We start from the raw sequence: 20150 nt of genomic DNA on the forward strand, positions 1-20150 counted from the left end.
CATTCAGCAAAAATAATGTACAAAAACATCAATATCAGTTTTAATCTCAATGTCATGGTCTGCGAACTAAGTATTTGATTGAGGTGAAGCACACGTTCAACAGACAGAACACATATGCAAAATAAAGGAGGGAATAATCACAGCAGCATTGCTGAGCAAGTACAGAGCATCCTGCACAGTGTTCCCAGAACATTACCACTTTTGCAACATAAACACAGCATGCCCCATCTCCCATCATATTTCTCCTTTCCTATGCTGTTTGTACGGAAGTGCCCAAAGGCCAGTGCTTGTCTGTGTGGCTACTTTACATAAGCCCAGCATCCTCTGTGCATCCACTGGAAAACAAACTCACAGAAAAAGAGGTCTGCAGCTGCAGCACCACAACAGTGGTAAAACTAGAATGACCGCCTCATGGTGTTATGTTCCCCCCAACCAGTCAAGCTGAAGTTTACATCCGTGTCTGTCCAGACTCATATATGTAGTGAAGACTATGAAGGGATTTAATTTAGGAGCATAAAGTGTATTTTGTCATAACAAGCGTAGTAATCTTTGAATTATGGCCCAAAAAAATCTGTCGTTGTTCCAAATAAGACAAAATCCCCTCACGGCATTTCTGAGCTTCCCCATCCACTAGAGTGGGACAGACAGATGGACAGACAACCTGAAAACATAATGCCTCCGGCTACAACTGTCACCAGCGTGGTGATATAATCAAGTGACAGAGAAGCAAAACTTGTAATGCTTTTTGGGAAATGTCAACAGCTGATCTCTTTTGACACGTCTGCTCCTGCTCTGCTCCCGCGTCTCAGGATCCAGAGGGTCGGGGATTAGCTACTGTATGTTGCACCCAGAGAGGTCTCTCTCAGTAATCTGGCATCTATTTAATATTTGCTCACCCACAGTGGCGAGGCGGCGTGGCCTTTTCACTGGAGAACAGCCAGAGAGGCAGGATGACTGACTGAGAGGGGACTTGAGCTGGAGATCAAGGTTTGACCACCAGTGGTGGGCAAATATTCAGACCTTTGATAGGAGTGAAAATGGCCGGCTGTGGACCTGTCTTGACCTGGAGAACTTCCAATATAGTGAGGGAGATTTCACTCGCAGCAAACAGAGACCATCTGATGATCATTCAAAACATCACCCATTTCATTTGTCTTGTTAATTTGTAAATCTCCCCCATTATCTCCAAATTATATGATGCCACCGACAACAAACACACAACACTGTGCAAATGTCAATATGGACAAAGAGACTGACATAAACACAATCATATTTTTTAATTCAAGTGGACAAAAAAGGTGCTACTTACAAAGCAATTATTTTTTTGCTAAAATTATAGCAGGCAAGTGCTTTTACAATTTTCAATATTTGATTTATAAAGTATGAATAACCCTGAACTGTTGAGGCTCATTGTTTGTTTGTTTTTTAAACATAACACTAGTGTTGCTGAGTCAACGTGTTGCATTTTGATTATTGGTCAAGAAATAATTTGTACTTTTCATGGTCTAAAACATGATAGTGGCCTCAACCACACAAAGAGAACTAAATGCAAAAAAAAGTAAATTGTAAAGTCAAAAGTCAGTGTAATCGACAAAAAAGTAAATGGAGTTTAAAAAAAAAAGTCAAGTATACTGGAGGTTGTCTTATGATCACAAAAGATTAATTATTTTAGAGTTAGATTAAAATGTCATAATCCATACCCAAATATTTTCAAAAAGACGTTTGTCATTGAATTAAAAATGTGGAAACTTTCGTGTACACATAGATCAAAAAATTGGGCTTTAAAATCAGGCTAACAGCATTGCTACCGGATTCAGAAATTATATTAGTTTAGAAAATGTACATCATCTTGGTTTTTAAATGTTCCACTTTTTCATATCTCATATTTTGTCTCTATTCTCATGCAAATGGCCCATGCCATGTTAAATCTTTTCTAACTGCAAATTAACACGTACTATATGGTGGAAAAATATATAATTTCACTCATATATAATTTCACTAATCAAAATGAATGAGACGATTTTGTGTATTTTGGAAGAACAATAAGACATGTGGTTCACTTAAATCTATAGAGTCAGTTCTTTGTCTGTCTCTGTCTCCACACTCTGCTCTGCTCCCATATCTAAGCTGTGCCATGCACTTCCTATGATGATGCAAAGATAGTCAAATCTTACACAGTCTACTACTTCAAAAACAGACAGATTTAGACAGAGCCCAAAGTTCCTACAGAGAATTGCTTCTTAAAGGCCATGAACTTTAGTTTAAAGGCCAAGATGTCCTTGCGGCCTTTGCTGGATGTAATAAGCTGAAATCAAGTCAATAAGTCACACAGAGCTATCTGATGAGCAAGCTACTTGACACACAAAGAGGATTTTGTGAGAGCATTGTCAGAGAAAAGTTCCTTTGTTAGAAGGTCTTTATGTCTATGTAGTATTAGGCCAATCTCCTGTACACCGGTCCCACACAAATGTAATTTACTGTAAACAAAAGTCCACTGTCTGTTTTTAGGATAGCTACAACTTTAGAGAGAAGGTAGATAGCAATAAGTAGAAAAAAGGATTAGAAATTCCAGTGTGTTTGAATGTGTCTAGACTGAACTAAACATTATAAAGTATAACTTAAGTGTGTTAAAAATAAATGTCAGTGACAGTGGTTGGTTAGCATATTTTAGAAAAAAGACTGGTGTCTGTTTTTTCTCTCAATTGTACCAGAGAATGCGGGGCTGTTTCCAGGGCAACTTCCAGTTGTACCTGATGCAGAATAATGAGACGTAACTACTAACTTAAACTGTAAAATAAATGTAATGAAGTATAAAGTAACATAGAATTGAAATACAGCAGTAAAGTACCCCAAATTTGATGTACTTTCCACCAGTGAGAAAAAGCAAATTTACACAGTATCACAACACGCTACTAACAATTCTGATTGAAGTGTGAGCAAATTGTGTTCTTGGTATACTTTACCCAGTCAGCTGTCTGATACACGGAGCAAATTGTTCAAGGTCAGTGACCCACATCCACAAGTTACTGCCGCAGTGACAACTGGTCATGAATCAAAACATGTTGGAGAAATGTTGACAAGATGCCAACCATTAAGAGAAGCTGTAGCAGACTCCTTCTCACACACGCAGCTGATAACAAGCCAAGGTGGTGACCTTTACATCTAAATGGAACACCTTTCACTGCCACAGAGTTCAGCAGCAGCTACTTCTATCAGTGCAATATGGACCTTTTTGGATTTTCCCAAAGCTCCCAAGATTTTACGAGCTTAAAAATAAGATAAATGGGCGACTTTTAAAGTACTCTCTGCTTCAGAGAGACACTTAAGCAATACTACTTGTATTTATAAAGATTAAGTAATAGCTGGAATTGAAGGTGTGTGTCAATCCCTACTACATTTGGGTGGGTTGGTTGAAACCACCAGCTCATCGCGGTTTTCAGACACGAACTTCAGAAAACGTCCGCACAATTGTGCCCGGGAATTCTCCGGAGTTTGCCGTTTACGTATGTTGAACGCAGCAGGAGATTGTCCGAGTCAGATGCGTTCCCAAGAGCAGGAAAATATCCAGAAAGTTTTGTGGGGTTGGTAGAACATGCATGGATGCAGGACATGACGATAAATCAGTTTTTTTGTTTCAATTCATCAACACTCCCACTCATTTGCTGTGAATCCTCCGGAGATTCTCCTTCAGTGTTCTGACATGGGGTACCTCAGATTTTACTAGGTGGCTGACAAAGGAAAAGTTAGTTTGAATATCGGACCAACATCTGCGGACATTTTCACAAACAGCCCCCCGGAGAAGTTCAGGAGAAAGTCCGGACTTCAGTGCATGTCTGCACATGCAGCTCATGTAACACTTTGCAAGCCAGCAATAACATTGTAATACAAATGACTCCAGCTGGGCAAAATATTCATTTGATTCTAGTCTCATGTGTGCAGCATTTTTTAAATATTTTCCTCCACATAGTCAGTATCTGTTTGAATTTCTTGGGATGGGATTTTGGATTTATGAATATGCTGCTACTGACTGTTGTTTGTGCAGCCACAGTGCGATCTGCTCCTCCCACTGTGCAATGGGAGCGGGTATGTACAAAGACTTCCTTGATCTAAAGTATGTACTCATTGAATATCATCAGCCATTTCATCTGCTCGTACATGATGTAGAATGAATATGCTATAGGCATCCTGACGCAAGAAGATTAGTCACATCGCTGACCTACATGTATTGTGTCATCTTGACTTTTGCCAGTAGTCCTCAGTATGTAGAGAATCAGTAGCCATAGTTGCTCTCATGAATGAGAGATCTTTCCCAGTTGTACTGGCTCATGTTCATGTTGTCCATTCAGTGTTGCAGATTTTTGCAGATTTTAGCTATCCGATCACAATATGATAAATAATTGTAGGATCATTGACTATATGCATGAAAGTTCCCATCACCTTGAACTTTTTTTTACTTTAGAAGAGCTAACAGCAAAAACCAGCAGTGTACCTCAAGAACCAAGAGTCAATGCAACCATTTACCTAATAATTTATTTATGTCAGCAAAACCTTAACAATTGTTGAATATGCCAAACTAATGCTAAATTCAATGTATTTCCTACTGTTACATCAAATCCTATTTGCTTGAGCTGATTATAGACCATTTACTTGGAATGATCTCACTAGTAGAATTGAAGTAGAAGCCGACCTACCCAACCTACCGAATAGATTCAGCTTAGTCTTTGCAAATATATATATGAACTATAGGGACTGACAAAGCCTATACATTGTGAAAACAATTGAAGTGAACCATCTTCCAATAGGACTTCATTTCAAAATTATTTCCATATCAAATATGTACAAATATATGTGAAATTAGAATTTCTTTACAAATTTCAAGTAACTTTGGCCCAAACTAATGGTTCAAATCCTCCGGATTACATTAAAGAAAAAGCTCCGGAGGAAAAAACGGAAATAATTCAATATTAAGGCTACTACAGTTCCCCGAAAGCCTGGAAGAGTGAAGAGTAGAGAGTAGAGGCCCAGTCTGTACAAAGTGCTTCAACACATCATCGCCCGTTCTTTGTAGGAAAGACAATTGTGATGAAACTGTCATGACTATCATTGGTGGCTAAATATAGTCTTTCCTCCATAGACTTCAGAAATGGCAGACTGAAGGGACAACAAGGCATATTAATTGTAAACACAAAAGACGGAGCCTTGCGGGTCAGAGACCGCCTCCAGCTCCGGACTGCAGCTCTCTGTTATGTTAAGCTTATTATTTTTGAGAGCCATCGAGAAACAAGAACCTTGTGTTAACCAATAAAAATGTAATGGAAGGAACAATGGTGTGGAATGACAGCATTAATAATGAAAGAGACTTATCTTGCTCTCACCACAACCTCCATATTAAAGCACAACGACAAACACACACACACACACACACACACACACACACACACACACACACACACACACACACACACACACACACACACACACACACACACACACACACACACACACACACACACACACACACACACACACACACACACACACACACACACACACACACACACACACACACACACACACACACACACACAGAGCAGAGATGCATGCACCTCCTCCAACTCAAATTTTCACCAAGCTACCAAGCAATCACTCACAGAGACACATGCTCGCTCGCAAACTCACACATCACTTATCGACTCGCACTTTGCTTTCTGCTCTTTGATGGCATTGCAGCCACAGCCCGTGCCATTCTGCACCGTCCCACGCTGAAATTGCTGAACAATGTGCAGTTAAGGAGTCTGCGCCCTGAGCCTACAGGAGGCATTAAAGATGCAGTGGGGCAGTAGAGGATCAAAACAGGTGCAATGTTGCCACACCTTCCCCAATTTCCCCTTGGGCTGGTTTAAAGTTCTACAGTAACTGCCTGATGAAAGGAGCTGGGAGGGTCATTGTAGAACCGTGTAAAGCTTCTTCATGGCTGATGATACAATGATGATTACAGTGTGTACCAACAATGCTGCTTTTGGGTTTGTGGTCTACTGGATAAAAGCTTAAAGTGTACCTCACGGGTGTTAACATGATGATCAGATAGCACCACTTTTGTCCTGTTTTTCCCCAAGTGGGACACACTGTTTTTTCAGCTTGCAGCTTGAAGGCACCATATAACAGTTCCTTTTTGATTCCACAGATATCCCAGATAGCCATAATTGGAGCTTGGTTAACCTTCAAACTGCGTACAGAGATGTAACAAAGCATCTGTAGGTTGGTCTGACTCTGGCTGAGCAGGAAATATGGTCCGGTTCCCCAAAAACCAAATTATCCCTTCAAAATATTTGCAGGTAGCCTACCCTCAAAGACCCCACCTGTATAAATGCAATCCACAAACTCCTTTTCAGGTGCTGAAAATTACCAACATCTATCCAAAAATAATTAGTGATGGCAAATCTTATTGGCATATTCCATCATCATATCCTTTCTACAACGAGACAGTTGGGGAAAGTCGGACAAAAAGGGAAAAAATTATCTTTGAACAATGCTTCAAATAGAGCACGACCGATATGTTTTTTTGGGGCCAATACCGATATTAGGGTCTGCAAGATTTCCGACGCCGAGATATATTTATATATATATAAATATATATATATATATATATATATATATATATATATTTTTTTTTATATATATATATATATATATATATATATATATATCTGTAAAAGATTCATAAGAGGAGAGACACAGACACACAGAATGAGTGGGGGTAGCAGAGTTGTTTAAGTGTGCAAATTCTACGTTCACTATTCTGCTGGTTGACAAACAGACAGACAAGCAGAAAGACAGACAAGCAGACAGACAGAAAGACAGACGAGCTGTAATATGCAATCTATAGAGAGTTTAGACACCAAGAATATTCAGATTTTATCGGAGCGAACTTCAATAACAGAACAGGCAAATACAGTACAACTCCATAGTTCACAATCCATTTTGGTAACAGTTAGTCCCAAAACAGTGGCTGTCTCATTTATATTCACCCACAAACAGACCGTCTGAACAGAGCGAAGGGCATCTCAGTGGTTGTTTACTCGGTGGATACACCGAGAATAAGTGCTGTTCTCCTGGCTAACCTCTAATCAGGCTATTGCATGAAATATAAATGCTGTGGACAAGCAAAACAAATTTTCTATATTTAATTCAACAAATAATAACATCAAAGAAGATGGGCAAGAGTGTCTGGTCAATAAACCATGAGCAGAATGGAGGTGAGGAATCCACACTACAGTGGTAGAGCGTGAAGGTGCCAGCAACTAAAAGGGGTGAAAATAGACAGGATTTGCCTCCATTTTGACAGAGGTGAACACCAGAATTCATCTTCACCGCACTGGTTGGTACAAGTCAGCAATATAAAATATATATATTCAGTACAATCATATTTTTCTTGGTTTTACAAACTATAACGTAAAGCATATAAATGCTGAATGGAGGGGAACTATCAGCATTGCATCTCGTCTCTGCTCACAGGGACTATTGGGATTGTCTGAGATAACCACCAAATCAAAATACATTGATTGTTTCCTTTTATTCTTCAGGCCCAGAACAGATGCATTCACAAAGCTTTATCAGGGCTCGACCAGGTCATTTAATATAGTGCAACAGCAACTTCTTCATGGGTTCAATTTTCCTTCTCGATGCTTTCATTTGGACTGATATCAATGCTCAGCTGCTGACCACAAATTACAACGACATCAGATATTCCATCGATCTATTGATACCAAGGGGCAACCCATCGTGACACCCACTGGTTTGTGAACTACAGTCTTGAAGCCTTGAGTTGAGCATTTTGACCATCTTGGATTTTTTCAAACCAGAAGTAACCATATTTGGAGGAATGTTGGGTGGGGCTGACTGAGATCTTGCCCACCTAAACCCGCAACCTGCACCTATTGGACAGTACTATCTGTCAATCACGCCTTATCCACACACCCAATGCATACGGTGCTGACGATAATTTACAAAATGTTTACAAAACTTCTCACTTGATGCATAACTGACATTATACATCAGGTGACAAGTTTGATCATTTTCTCATGGACTCTCTATAGAAACAGTCTTTCTTTCTTGCTTCAGTCTCCGGACACGGTGACTACGTCCAGTTTTATATACAGTCTATGATTATAAAAACCTTTGTGACAAAGAAATGTAATTGAGGCTTGATATTTTAGTTTAACCATAGGCTTGTTTTGGTGGCAAATGAGCTCCCCATTTGGGATTTATAAAGTTTGACATCAGAAGATTTCATATCAGTAAACATAAGCACTGATACCAATGTGTGGTGGTCAAATGACCATGTGTAATAGTAAACAGTGTCTGCTGATAATTGTGGGTGAAACATAATGTTTGTGTCTTTTAGCTACTGTTTTAGTTTTGTGGCCAGTATATTGTGTGTTTTAGTTCAGTCTCATTGTTCTCATCACCTTGTTTCAGCTGCAGCAGTGAATTTGAGCAGATACACCCACAGCAGATACCGTAGAGTACAAGGCGAGTACAGTACGTCACTCCAGTGTCTCCCTCCTTTACGAGTCCCATATTCTACAAACCTACTCAATTAATCATACATACACTATATACGCACACATTCACATACCATACTCTTAACCAAGCCTCTCTAAATCACACTCCATTATTCATTGTCCTCACTGTAGCTGGTCTGCATAGTGCACTCGCCACTCCACAACTCAAACTGGATGTTAGTCTGTTATTTGCATATCTGCGCACATGAGCGCCTCCTTCACGACCTGTCACAGCACTCAGGTCAACTGACGGACTCCTGCCAGCGCCTCAACCTCCAGACAAGTTGCCAAGTTAAAAAACTGATGCTTTCTTCACGGTGACATCAGCTTGCTTGACAGACAGGTCTGCGAGCTCACAACAGATGCACACTGACACTGGCCATGATTATGTAACAGCACTAGAGCCGAAAAGGGAATACTACTAAATTTTAACATGGAGTGATGCTATTCCCTGTGACTTCAGACCGTTTAGTCTGTGTCAGTGCACATGTTAGGAGTTTGTCCTGCCCTCTGTGTTCCAGTATGAAGAGTGCCAACTGCAAAAAAGATGAGAATGGTGGAAAACGATGATGGACTGAGTAGACAGTGGTTCTTAAAGGATTAGAATTTGTGGATGAGGACTTACTACTACTAAACTACTAAAACCTAAAAAGAGTGAAAAGAAAAACCTTGTACTTCCAAAAATGCAAAAGGTCTTTCTTTTCAACACCAGTTTTTTTGTGCACAATGACAATAAATGACTCTTACAGCATTGCTGTTGTGACTTACTTTTCTACTGCGACCAAATTTCAGTTAGTCAGACAAAACCTATTCACCTATTGTTAGTGTTTGCTGGGTGGGAAGCATCATTTATTAGTTGGTGCACTAGCAACTCTGAGGTGCCAGGGTGCCACGTGGGGCGATATCTGCATGGGCAGGTGCAAAGAAACAGCTGGTGGTGATGTGTGGAGACGTCTGTTAGTCTCCAATCATAAGATTTAGCCAATACAAATTGGGAGACAAAAGACAGTGTTGATGCTCATTTTGCCCTCATTCCACGTAATTGTTGTACAAATGAACAAATTATAAAACCCCAAACTTGTGCCAAGAGTTTAAGCTTTCTAATAAAAAGGTCTGTGACAGGGCCGGGGTGAAAGAGACCTTTTTCACATATCTTTAACATGCTGACATAGCTGGATACAGCCAATTAAATATCACCCCCTCCCCTTACTTGCCTATGCTCGACACAATACAACAACAGATGGAGGCTTCAACGCAGTAAAGTACTACTCCTATGGCATAATAGTACCATTCACACCACCACTATTTGCTGATCATCCAATGGATTTGTGCAGACAAGTGAATACACAGTTACACAGGAATACCAATGAATTTCAGCACTCAAATGACGTGACCCGTCTCGCCATCGGACAGTTTTTTGTAAACTCCTCATCCTCCTCTGTTGTGAATATGAGAAAGAAAAGTTCCACCTACAAAAGGTGAATGCGAGAACATCCAGCATATATTTCTAGACATAATGGTACATTTTCTGAATAGGAAGTGGGTCCTTTTTACCTCCTGTGAACAGACAGAAGCTAAAATAAACAGATGGACGGACGTGTGCGCACAGATGTGTGTGCACTCACACACACAAGTACAAATCGCGCATTATTCATGCAGTGGGATGTCCCTAAATGAATCCCTGTGTGTAAATGTCATCAGTAAATGTCAATAGCTTTTTGAGGCCTGTCCTGAGGACATGGAGCCCAGCATATGGGCTGCGGGACTCAGACGTACCTTCATTTCCTACTATGTCATCTATTCTTAATCTGCTTTAAAGACTTCATCTGTTCATGTGATGAATTAAACAACACAAATGCGAGGGTCTTTTGACAAGCGGGGAAAGAGGACAGATATATGATCACAAGGTGATTGTGAACCACTGCAGTAAGAGGAAAAAAGAGGGAAAAGAAAACTCCTGTTTCTAATATGTTGACATGCACTTGTCTTTGTAGGAGAGGAGCATGAAACAAGCAATTATTATGGAACTTTCGGAGAAAAATTGAACACTGGAAAACACTGGATTCTCAGGGCTCATTTTTCAATAAAGGGATAAATCCTGACTCAGTATCTGCACCTTATTACACAATATGCTTTGTACCTAAAGCGCCTTAGAATGACTAATGGTATCTCATATTGCCCGTACCTCGATGTATGAAGCAAGCCTCGGGTAGACCCTGTAAGGTCCCAGCACGTGGGACAAGGGTGTAGCGCAGGGGAAGCTGGTGGTCACAGCGTGGCTCACTTCTGGCAGAGAAAACACCTTGAAGCCAAACTTCTCATACAAATTCTGTAGTTCTTCATCCGGCTTCTCCTCGCCCTCGCACAGGACGCTGCCCACCGCGTAGCGACATTTCTCTGATGGCCTCTGAAGGGACAGAGAGAGGAAACAAGGGATAAAGCTTCAAAGTAAAATTTTTAAATAAAAAACTACAAATCCACTTCAGGCCCCTCAGAGTCCCTTCACAACAGTTGAATCTCATTTTATAAGATCCATCAAACAAAGCAATGTAATGAAGAAAACAATAGCATTTTTCATGCAGTTATATTGTGTTAGTATATTACAGCACATATCTGTTGGATTTAAGATAGACATATAATGATCTATCATAAATGGATCACAATTTAGAAAACATGTTAATTTAATTTGAAGAGGATATGGCAGTAAGTGTTTTATCACAGTTTATATCTTCAGGTAAATTAGATGCATCTGGTTTGTGTCAGCATTTTATTACACATTATTAGCTTTACCAACAGCAGGTGACAGATGCCCAACGAAAGACAAAGTATGGGAGGATAAACCGGACGTGCCGCTGGTGTGGTTAATGTTGTGTCAGCACAAAACTGCACAAGTGTAGAGGTAAAAATAGAAGCCGTCTGATTTAAACTTGTGGAGACGTTGCACCTTCACATAGTCTGAAGCGTCACCAGAAAGAGGGATGCCGGCTCTGGTAAACATCCCATTCCACATATCCAACAGCCAGGTCACATATGTGCGGTTCAAATTGTGTCTGTGCTGGAGAGCGTGTTGGGCAAGAAGAGCGTGCCAGAAATGTTGCAAATAATAAGGAAACGGTTTTGAGATTTTGTATTTCACAAAATCAGTCACTTATGTTTTCCATGAAAGGGTTTCTGGGTGATAATTATTTGGTTTGTCATTTTATGTCTCAATCACCAAGCGAGCTGTAAGGAGGAGGATCTGACAGATAATCCCACTCAGATCTGTTTGCTTACACTTTGCCTGAAGAGCTTCAGATGGAGAGTGGGAGCTGTTGCTAAAGGACCGCACAAGCTTTTTGCATATTTTTGTCAATTTATAGAAAATTACATGGGTACACTTAACATTGCTGCCCATTTTCTAGTCTGCGCTGTGGTATTTCAGAGGTCCAACTAAATGATTCATAACTTTCAGGCAGCAATAGCTAAAATGTAACGTTATCATTCATTTACATATGATAACTGTCTATACGGACATCTTGCTATGAGAAAGTATGTACTGATATAATAATGATAGAATAATGATATAATAGGCCTAAGGAAACTATAACATCAGGACAGTTTAAAATCATCTTGTGGGAGCACACAAAGTTTTTTCTAACAAGTGGTCTGGAGGTCGAGTTTAATTACATAAGTTAAAACAATGTATATGAAATCTATATGATTTGTAGTAAATGCTTTGAGAAAGGCAAAAAAAAAAAATCCTGTCATGTTCCTTTCAAACCTGCTGCTCTGTGACACTGGCCGTCTGTGGAGGGCTGGCACTGAAGGGTCACAGATGGGAGCCAGCAACACTCATCTTCATGTCCCTGGCATCCTCTCATAATTATCACATCTAAACGCCACAACCCTCTCTTCTTTTCCTCCTCGTTTCTCACATGCAGGGCTATTATTTGGCTGCGTTATGCTGCTACTACAATGTACCGTTCCCACGGTCCTACTTTGTTCATCCAGCAGCTTTTGGGCCGTAATTCAACGTTGTTGGCTGTCGCCGAGACACCGGGGCTGAGATAAATCTTTTTGATCATCCCACCCCTCACCCTCAGTGTCTCTTAATGTCTGCATCATGTGGGTGATAATAAAGAGTGACACTGCCTGTTCAGCATGAGCAGATAATGTTTACGGTCACCTGACAGAGATGGTTCCATGTTCAACACAGATCACCTGCTCTTGACAGGGAATTATTCATTCAAGGTGGCATGTTAGATCTGTTTACAATTAGACAATGAGTCACTGCAGACAGACACAATTATCGCTGCAATGTGACAATGCTGACATTTATAGTAAAAACAATTTTTAAATCTTGTTGAGTGAGCACTTTCAACAAGTTTACATTGATTTGTTGATATGACGACACTCATATGACGACAGAAGTATCTGCACATTAGGACTTGGAGGAATGCCTGAAATCCATGCAATATAATAATCAATGTTAAGAACTAACGGTATGTTTTCATTGCCTGTGTTTTGACATGTACCATCACCCACTGGTAAGCACCAGAATTAATTCATCAGCACAGCAAGCAAGTACTCCCAGGACGAAGGAAATCACAGGACAAGGAATGGACATTTTGTCATCCATTCATTGCATCAAACATTATTATCATATACTGCTCAATGGAAAAACATTGAAGGGAAAATACCTTCAATCCACACAATCTTAGCTAATAACAACCTGAAAAGTTACACTAATACACTGATAACCCATGAGTAAAATGGAAAACTCTTATAGTTTTTATAAATCATATAAAATTATTATAAAAGAAGTGACATGATGTTAATGTGAGGGTGAAAAATGTTACAGAGACAACTACATGTCTGATAGAACTGTTATGTATATAATTCAGATACTGATAGTAGAATCATTTCATGCATACGGACGGAGTTTGAATAGAAGAAAAAAAATGAATGATCTATTTTATTACACCCTCTCAGAAATCCCACTATGATGGTAACTTGACTGTGAGCAGGACAAACTGTGGACAAATTTTATATATATATATATATATATATATATATATAGTGAAGTATGCATTATGGAAATGTTTATTTGAATGTCAATAAAAATATTTTATCACAAAATAATTACAGTTACGTTGTCATTGTGACCATGTCAGCATGCTGATTTAGAATGTTGGCTAAAAGTTTTGCCGTGATTAATGCCTTGCCTCATAACATACACATTTTATATGTCAAAGGTTTACAAAAATCCCAAATACAATCAAACAAATACATTTTCACTGCAATCCCTACCTCTTCATACAAGTAAAACATTAATTTAAATCAATTTAAAAAATGTGATTGTTTTCAGTTAGGTTGGATTCATCAACACAATATGATCCCATCATCATTATGATATTAATACTGAATTGCTATCCAGCCCATGATGTTCAACACTTTTATTTCTATGTTTTTGTTTGAATTGAATTACAGTACATTTCATATTTTCTCATCTCGATGTATGTGTGGGGGTTTGTCGGCATTGCCCTTTTTCCTACGTGAACAAATCAAATGTATGGGGTGTCAACAAGGCTTATGTACGCAGCTTCTCCCTGTCAACACCGGTGGTCTTTGATAACACACAACAGTAACCATTCAAACACAAAGGGGATAACAACTGTCCTCCCACAGCCTTGCTTCACTATCTCGCCATCTCACTATATCTCTCATGCCCCCTGCACTGATAGACTAGAGCGTGTTAGCCAAACCAGTAGATCACTAATGATATCATTCAGGGCTCGAGCTATCATTCACATCCCACACAGTGGCAAGAACAAACAGCCGCCCTGACTGCATCTCATCTCTGTTTCCCTCCAGATAACACATCGCAGAGACTCCAGGCAATTAGGAAAGAGAGGAACACCACTCCATGTACTTGGACTTGTCTCGTCTTCCCCACCGTAGTTGTTTTGTTTGTGTCTGAAATTCTCACACAACAAAAAGGTAGATATTCTCCGATGCTGTCCGAGCTGGGCAGCAGCACACGAGAAGTCGGCTGCTGCCCGCTAGCTGAGGGAAGTGGACTGGGGCTTTTGATTGGCCTACGTGAGGAGCAGAGACTCAGATAATGGGGGGCCGTGCAGCTCCTCACCTGAGTAACTGAACAATGATGCATTATGTTCCTGTACCGAGCTGAAGAAACCCAATGAAGTTTACAGTGACTTGCAAACTCATAAAACAATCTGCATGATTTACAAAAAAATATCATAATCTGAATACATCTCTGCTGATTACAAGTGTGACAAAATGTTCATTTCATATATTTCCCAATGCTAAGCAGACTCATTAAATGAGAAAAAAAAGATTACATACAGCGAACTTTGGTAGCGCTCTTGGCCCATGGGACTCTGAGATGGCTTTCCCCACACAAATTGTGCCATTCACATCTCTACACGATTCCCCTACGCCAGGTCTCTAGAGACCTGTTGGGAGAAAAAGTAATTTCAAAAGCAATTCTTTGCTTGAGGCTACAAGGGCCATTTTTGATGGATGCGCTCTCCAACAATAAAAAAGGTATGGCTGACAGAAGTAATTCTTTATTAGCAGACACGTAATGAGGATTTACTCCCTTCATTTACTCATCTTTCTCTTTACGAGTATCCCCCCTACAATCCCTTTCCCTTATGCTCTCACGTGTTTGCCTTTCCTCTTGCGAGTTGTTCATTAGTCAGTCCTGTCCGTGTGTGTTTGACCTGCTGGGCGTGGCTTCCCCACACCTGCTCCCAGCAACTCTCCTGCACAACTGAGGCTCATCTGCCTCACACTGTGAAATGTTGTAATGAAACTTGTACATCCCTTTGTTCGTTTGTTGTTTTGTATTTTTCTTTTCTAAATGTGTACTGTTTACCTTAAAACTTCTTCTGTCTTTGTCTCATTGAGTCCAGTCAATATAAAACCCTTCATTTTTTCCTGCTCTTTCTGCTCACCACTTGGGATACATTTTTTTTTAAAGCTGGCCCCATTTACAGTTGCTCATTTGTGTTAGTAGTTTAGGAGGCACTGGGACAAACAAGGCAAGCGGACACTCTGCTTTTCTGTAGCTTGAAGACAAATTCGTTAAGAGGATACCATTCTCTGTCTGATGGAGGAATTACTAATTTTTAATTAGTAGGGTGGAAGCGATTAACACTGAAAGAGAATAGCATCAGCTCTTTCTGTAAGTTAAAAATATAAACCAAATAAAGGAAACATAGGAGCACCGTTATTTAAAGATTATCCTGTATGTATGCAATTAAACAACTCACAATAAAAACAAGACAAGAAGAAGAGGATTAAGAAGAAGAAGATATACGCCCAGTGTACAATGCACTGTGAGTCTACACAATATTTTTCCAGACTTGTATAAAATATGCTTGTTGACTTAGAATAATATTTTTGCCCAATGTAATGAAATCCCCTACGGGTGTTCTTTAATTTATGGCGTTCATAAAAAAATGAGGTCACTGTGACCTTGACCTTTGACCACCAAAATCGAATCAATTCATCTTTGAGTCCAAGTGAATGTGAAGAACGGGACGTGCGGACGGACAAGCCAAAAACATAAAGCCTCAGGCCACTGGCTGTCACCTGCCCGGAGGCATGATAAAATGCTGAAAGTCTTCGGAGTAAGACCCAAATATCACATGTTTAGTTTTACTAAAATGACATAAAAAGTCATTTGCACCTTTTCAACAAGCCAAATGCAGCACATTGTGCATCAGTCGTTTTCATCACGTTTGACCTACGTGCACTTGCCAGAACGGCATTGTGAGGCTGTGATTGTAAAAGGGTTATTTCACTGCAGCCAACAAATCGGCAAATTTGGAGAATCGTCGAACCTCTACACCATCTTCACATCAACGTCTGCAGTGAAGCACGATAAGCAGCAAATGCAGCATTCATAAAGAACACAGCAAGTTTGTGAAGAACAGGAACCCCCCCCCCCACTTAAAGAAGACATATTTCATCTACAGTTCAATTGCACTGGATGAATGAACTGCAAAACAATACACATCACTGCCTTTGCAGAAGAGTTTTCTCCCTCCGTCTCTCTGTTCTGTATCGTCTTCTCTCTGCATCTGGAACACTGAGACAGATGGTGTTTAGGGCATTTCCACGAACAAGCAAAGAACCTGACACATGGGGAGCAAGAAGAACAGAAGACTACGGGATAAGCAATCTCTCAACGAGAGCCGCCTCATGCCTCAGTGTGTCAGCGCGATAACCTGTCTGGGCTGATTGAAAGCCATCCACCCCCCCAGTCCAGCCCCCCTTCCCGGAGGCAGATGAGGCAGCGGAGACAAAAGTCACAAGGAAAGAAACTGAAACTAATGCACAGAGAGGCACAGCACTGGCACCGCAGGTATGCTGCCATGGGCTGAAGGAGTTGCAGTGAAGCAGGAATGCTCAGCCAAACAAATGCAGTTGAAGCAAACTGACCCGAACACTGAGTGACTTTTTTTTGTTTAATTAAGGTACAAAGCGAAGTCAGCCATCACATTGACTGATTTGATACTAACCCACGTCAACACATCTTTGTTTGTAATGACTGTGAAAATTAAATTAAGATTTATTCAGACCACAAAGTGCAAATGCGGCCTCCTTTGGAAGGGGGGGGGGGCCTCAAGCACCCAAATCAGATAACGCATCCACAGCATGAGGCATGGGCCCCGCTGTCCCCCTGTGGTAGGAGCCAGTGGAAATCTTCTTTTTCGGTCTGTCTCTCTTTCACAAAGTGCAGCTCTATCCCTTAGGGCTGTGCTCAGACTTAGCTGGTAATTACACATGGCATCCTGGGAGTTCTGGCATGTATAATTACTGGCGAGGAGAAGCAGCCTGCTGGAGGCAGGACACAGTTTTCCTTTGCCACAGTTGTGCTGCTGGTTCACCACTCCTGGAGCCAGCTGGATTCAGTATGGCACTCCTCCAGCCAGATGCCACAGAGCAGGGAAATAATCTCCTCTAATAGGAGATATGAATGAAGCCCTCCCTCCTCTGCAGTGGCTTTCTTCCTTCTCTACAAATGTTCAACTCTTTCACCACCACCTCCTCGCTGCTGCTAAGCTGCACTGATAAATATTCAGCTCTGTAATCTAATATCCTGCACATCATAACACAGCCGGAAAAGCCAATACATGTCACAGGATTGATGGTGCAAAAGATTTTAAGACATTCTTCACCATCTTGTTTCACTGACAAATTGCAACATGTCACCTTGTTGAGTGAATCTAGAATGAATGGCATCCTAGAAAAACACTAAACGGTGTGTTCAGGATGAAGAAGCTTTTACGATTCTGTCTGGATTACCACCGTTTCATTTCGCGATATCTCACTCAGTGCACAGATGTCCATAAACAATAATGGGGTGCCTTACAATGGCGGGAGCAAGCATGTCCACAATCTCGCATAATATTGACTTGAAGACCTGTGGGACCAGACATCAGAGTATCAGCGTATTTATTTCTCATTTTATACATCCACCTTTAAAAGCAGCAACTCCTTGCCAGAAGCTTCCCTTTCATGTTGTTGCTGTCGACAGACAGACAAGCGGCAGTAAAATGCTAATAAATTTGACTGGGAGTGCAGCGATGCTCTGCGCTCTGATCTGAAATTCCGATTGATGAGTTGGAGCACGGCGAGGCTCTCAAGGTAAGTCAGACTCCAACCAATTTATACCCCTCTTCGAAGGCAGCTGCACACCTCGCCTCATCTCTCACTGCCACTCCCTTTCACGTCTACACATGACATTTCATTTTCTCCTGCTTGTCATGGGGAGCTACGAGAGTGTTTGCAACAGAAGCTGTAACAAAGTGAAGAATTCAGTAGATCAGAGGACGAACCAAACAGCAGCTCCTGTTCATGTTATCAGTGTCAGAGGCAGCCGCGTGTGGACAGACTTTGATCAAATCCACTACAGGCAGCATCGTGGTCCAGGGAATGGTCTATGTGCGTACTACCAATTATTTCTACCAGACACTGAAATGACATTAAACTTTGGTTTCCTCACTGAGCATTCACTGATCCCGACTCTTACTCATGAATTTTGTTCTGGAGATTCCAGCCTTCTATACTTCATCCAGTCTGGGATTTTTTTCAATATCTGTGTCAAATCCCTATCACCGACCCCGAGGCAGCTGTGCTGTGAATGGTTTGGCGAGTTTCAAGTTTAACCTCCAAAGAAGTGGGTCGCTGTCCAGTTGACTGATGCCTATGAGGAAAATAAAAACAGCTTACTGTCCAGTCCCTCAGGTCTTTGTGATAATAAGTCCTGGCAATTATGAGCGTACATGCAAACACACACATGCATGAATGGACATACACAAGCAAGAGGCATCAAGAAGAGCAACTAGTGCTAATTGCCTCAATGTGTCAGCGGAGTGAGCCTTTATCAGTGCAGACCAATAAAATCAAACAGTTCACAACTGTCCAAAGAGCTGCGTGACTTGCCGGCAACACAATGGACGTGGCTGCTGTAACCCAGGACTGCTCTTTGATCCTTTGGTGTACTTAGTTTTTAATCCTGGTCCTCGGGGACACAGGGTCGTGCTGGCTTTTATCATAGTCATTAAAACAGGGACTAAATTACAACTTGAATGTAAGGTGAATGCAAATGACCAGGATCCAGAGCCAGGTGTGGAAAACACAGGGACGACAATGACCAATTAATACACAGCCGCTTGTGCAGCTTTATAATCCAATCGTTCTTTAATGTGACAAAAAAAGTTTTTTTCTTTTGACAGCTTGAATGATGCGAGGCTGAGTCGCACTGCTTAAATTAAGTTTTAAAAAAAGATCAATGGGGCTTCGATAGGGCTGCTGCCTCCCACACTAACACAATGTCAATGCTAACACTGTCACCTAGTGGCCAACTGTGTACTGCTTACAGCAGGCTATGTTTGTTAGTTAGCAGAGTATAAAGAACATTCACTGACAAACAATATTTTCAGATAATATACACATGCAGTCAACTAAGATGAAGCATTAAACCTGTTTCATTGACTCAGTTGAGAAATAGGAGAAACATATCCTTCTGTTCTTTCTAAATTTACAACAGTGGCCAGTATTTTAATACCATGAGTGTGAAACAGGCCCCTGCATGTGAGATGGCATGAATAAAACAATAATTAACATCCAAATGTAGCTCTCCTCTGCATGTAAACTGACATTTATGGAACTGTACAGAAAATTTGACTAGAAAAAAAGATGTATGTTGACTGCTTTGTACCATGAGGGATCACTTTTTAAACAACCTAACATGGTGAAAAGAGTTAGCTGCTGGATATACGAGATGCAGAGGCCACAGGTAGTTCTAAGGTCAGGCCTAAAGTTGTCACTTCACTGTAGATCATAGTAAGCTGACAACATCCTATATTCATACAAACGTCTCAGGGGGAACAATGCAGCAAAAAAATTCGCTCAACTTTACCCTCTGCATTATTAAGGCTGTGACGCATAAAGATAATCTATGCTATTGAATCGGAATTCAATCTCACACACAGCTCTGGGTTTACTTTTGTGGTTGCTGAGTGATGAGCCTCCTGAACTTGTCAACGAAAAAAGCTCAACAAAAGC

The 20150-nt window shown here is 40.7% G+C and overlaps 1 protein-coding gene across 1 annotated transcript in view; it reads right to left on the reverse strand.

Moving 5' to 3' along the window:
- Nucleotides 1-20150, reverse strand: part of tex264a (testis expressed 264, ER-phagy receptor a) — a 57862-nt gene that overhangs the window by 35244 nt on the left and 2468 nt on the right. Inside the window, exon 2 of the mRNA XM_035632615.2 lies at nt 10750-10971. Coding sequence (XP_035488508.2) covers nt 10750-10971 — 222 coding nt within the window. The remainder of the gene's footprint in view (nt 1-10749; nt 10972-20150) is intronic.

This window comes from Scophthalmus maximus, chromosome 6, assembly GCF_022379125.1.
Source record: "Scophthalmus maximus strain ysfricsl-2021 chromosome 6, ASM2237912v1, whole genome shotgun sequence".
Lineage (NCBI taxonomy): Eukaryota > Metazoa > Chordata > Actinopteri > Pleuronectiformes > Scophthalmidae > Scophthalmus > Scophthalmus maximus.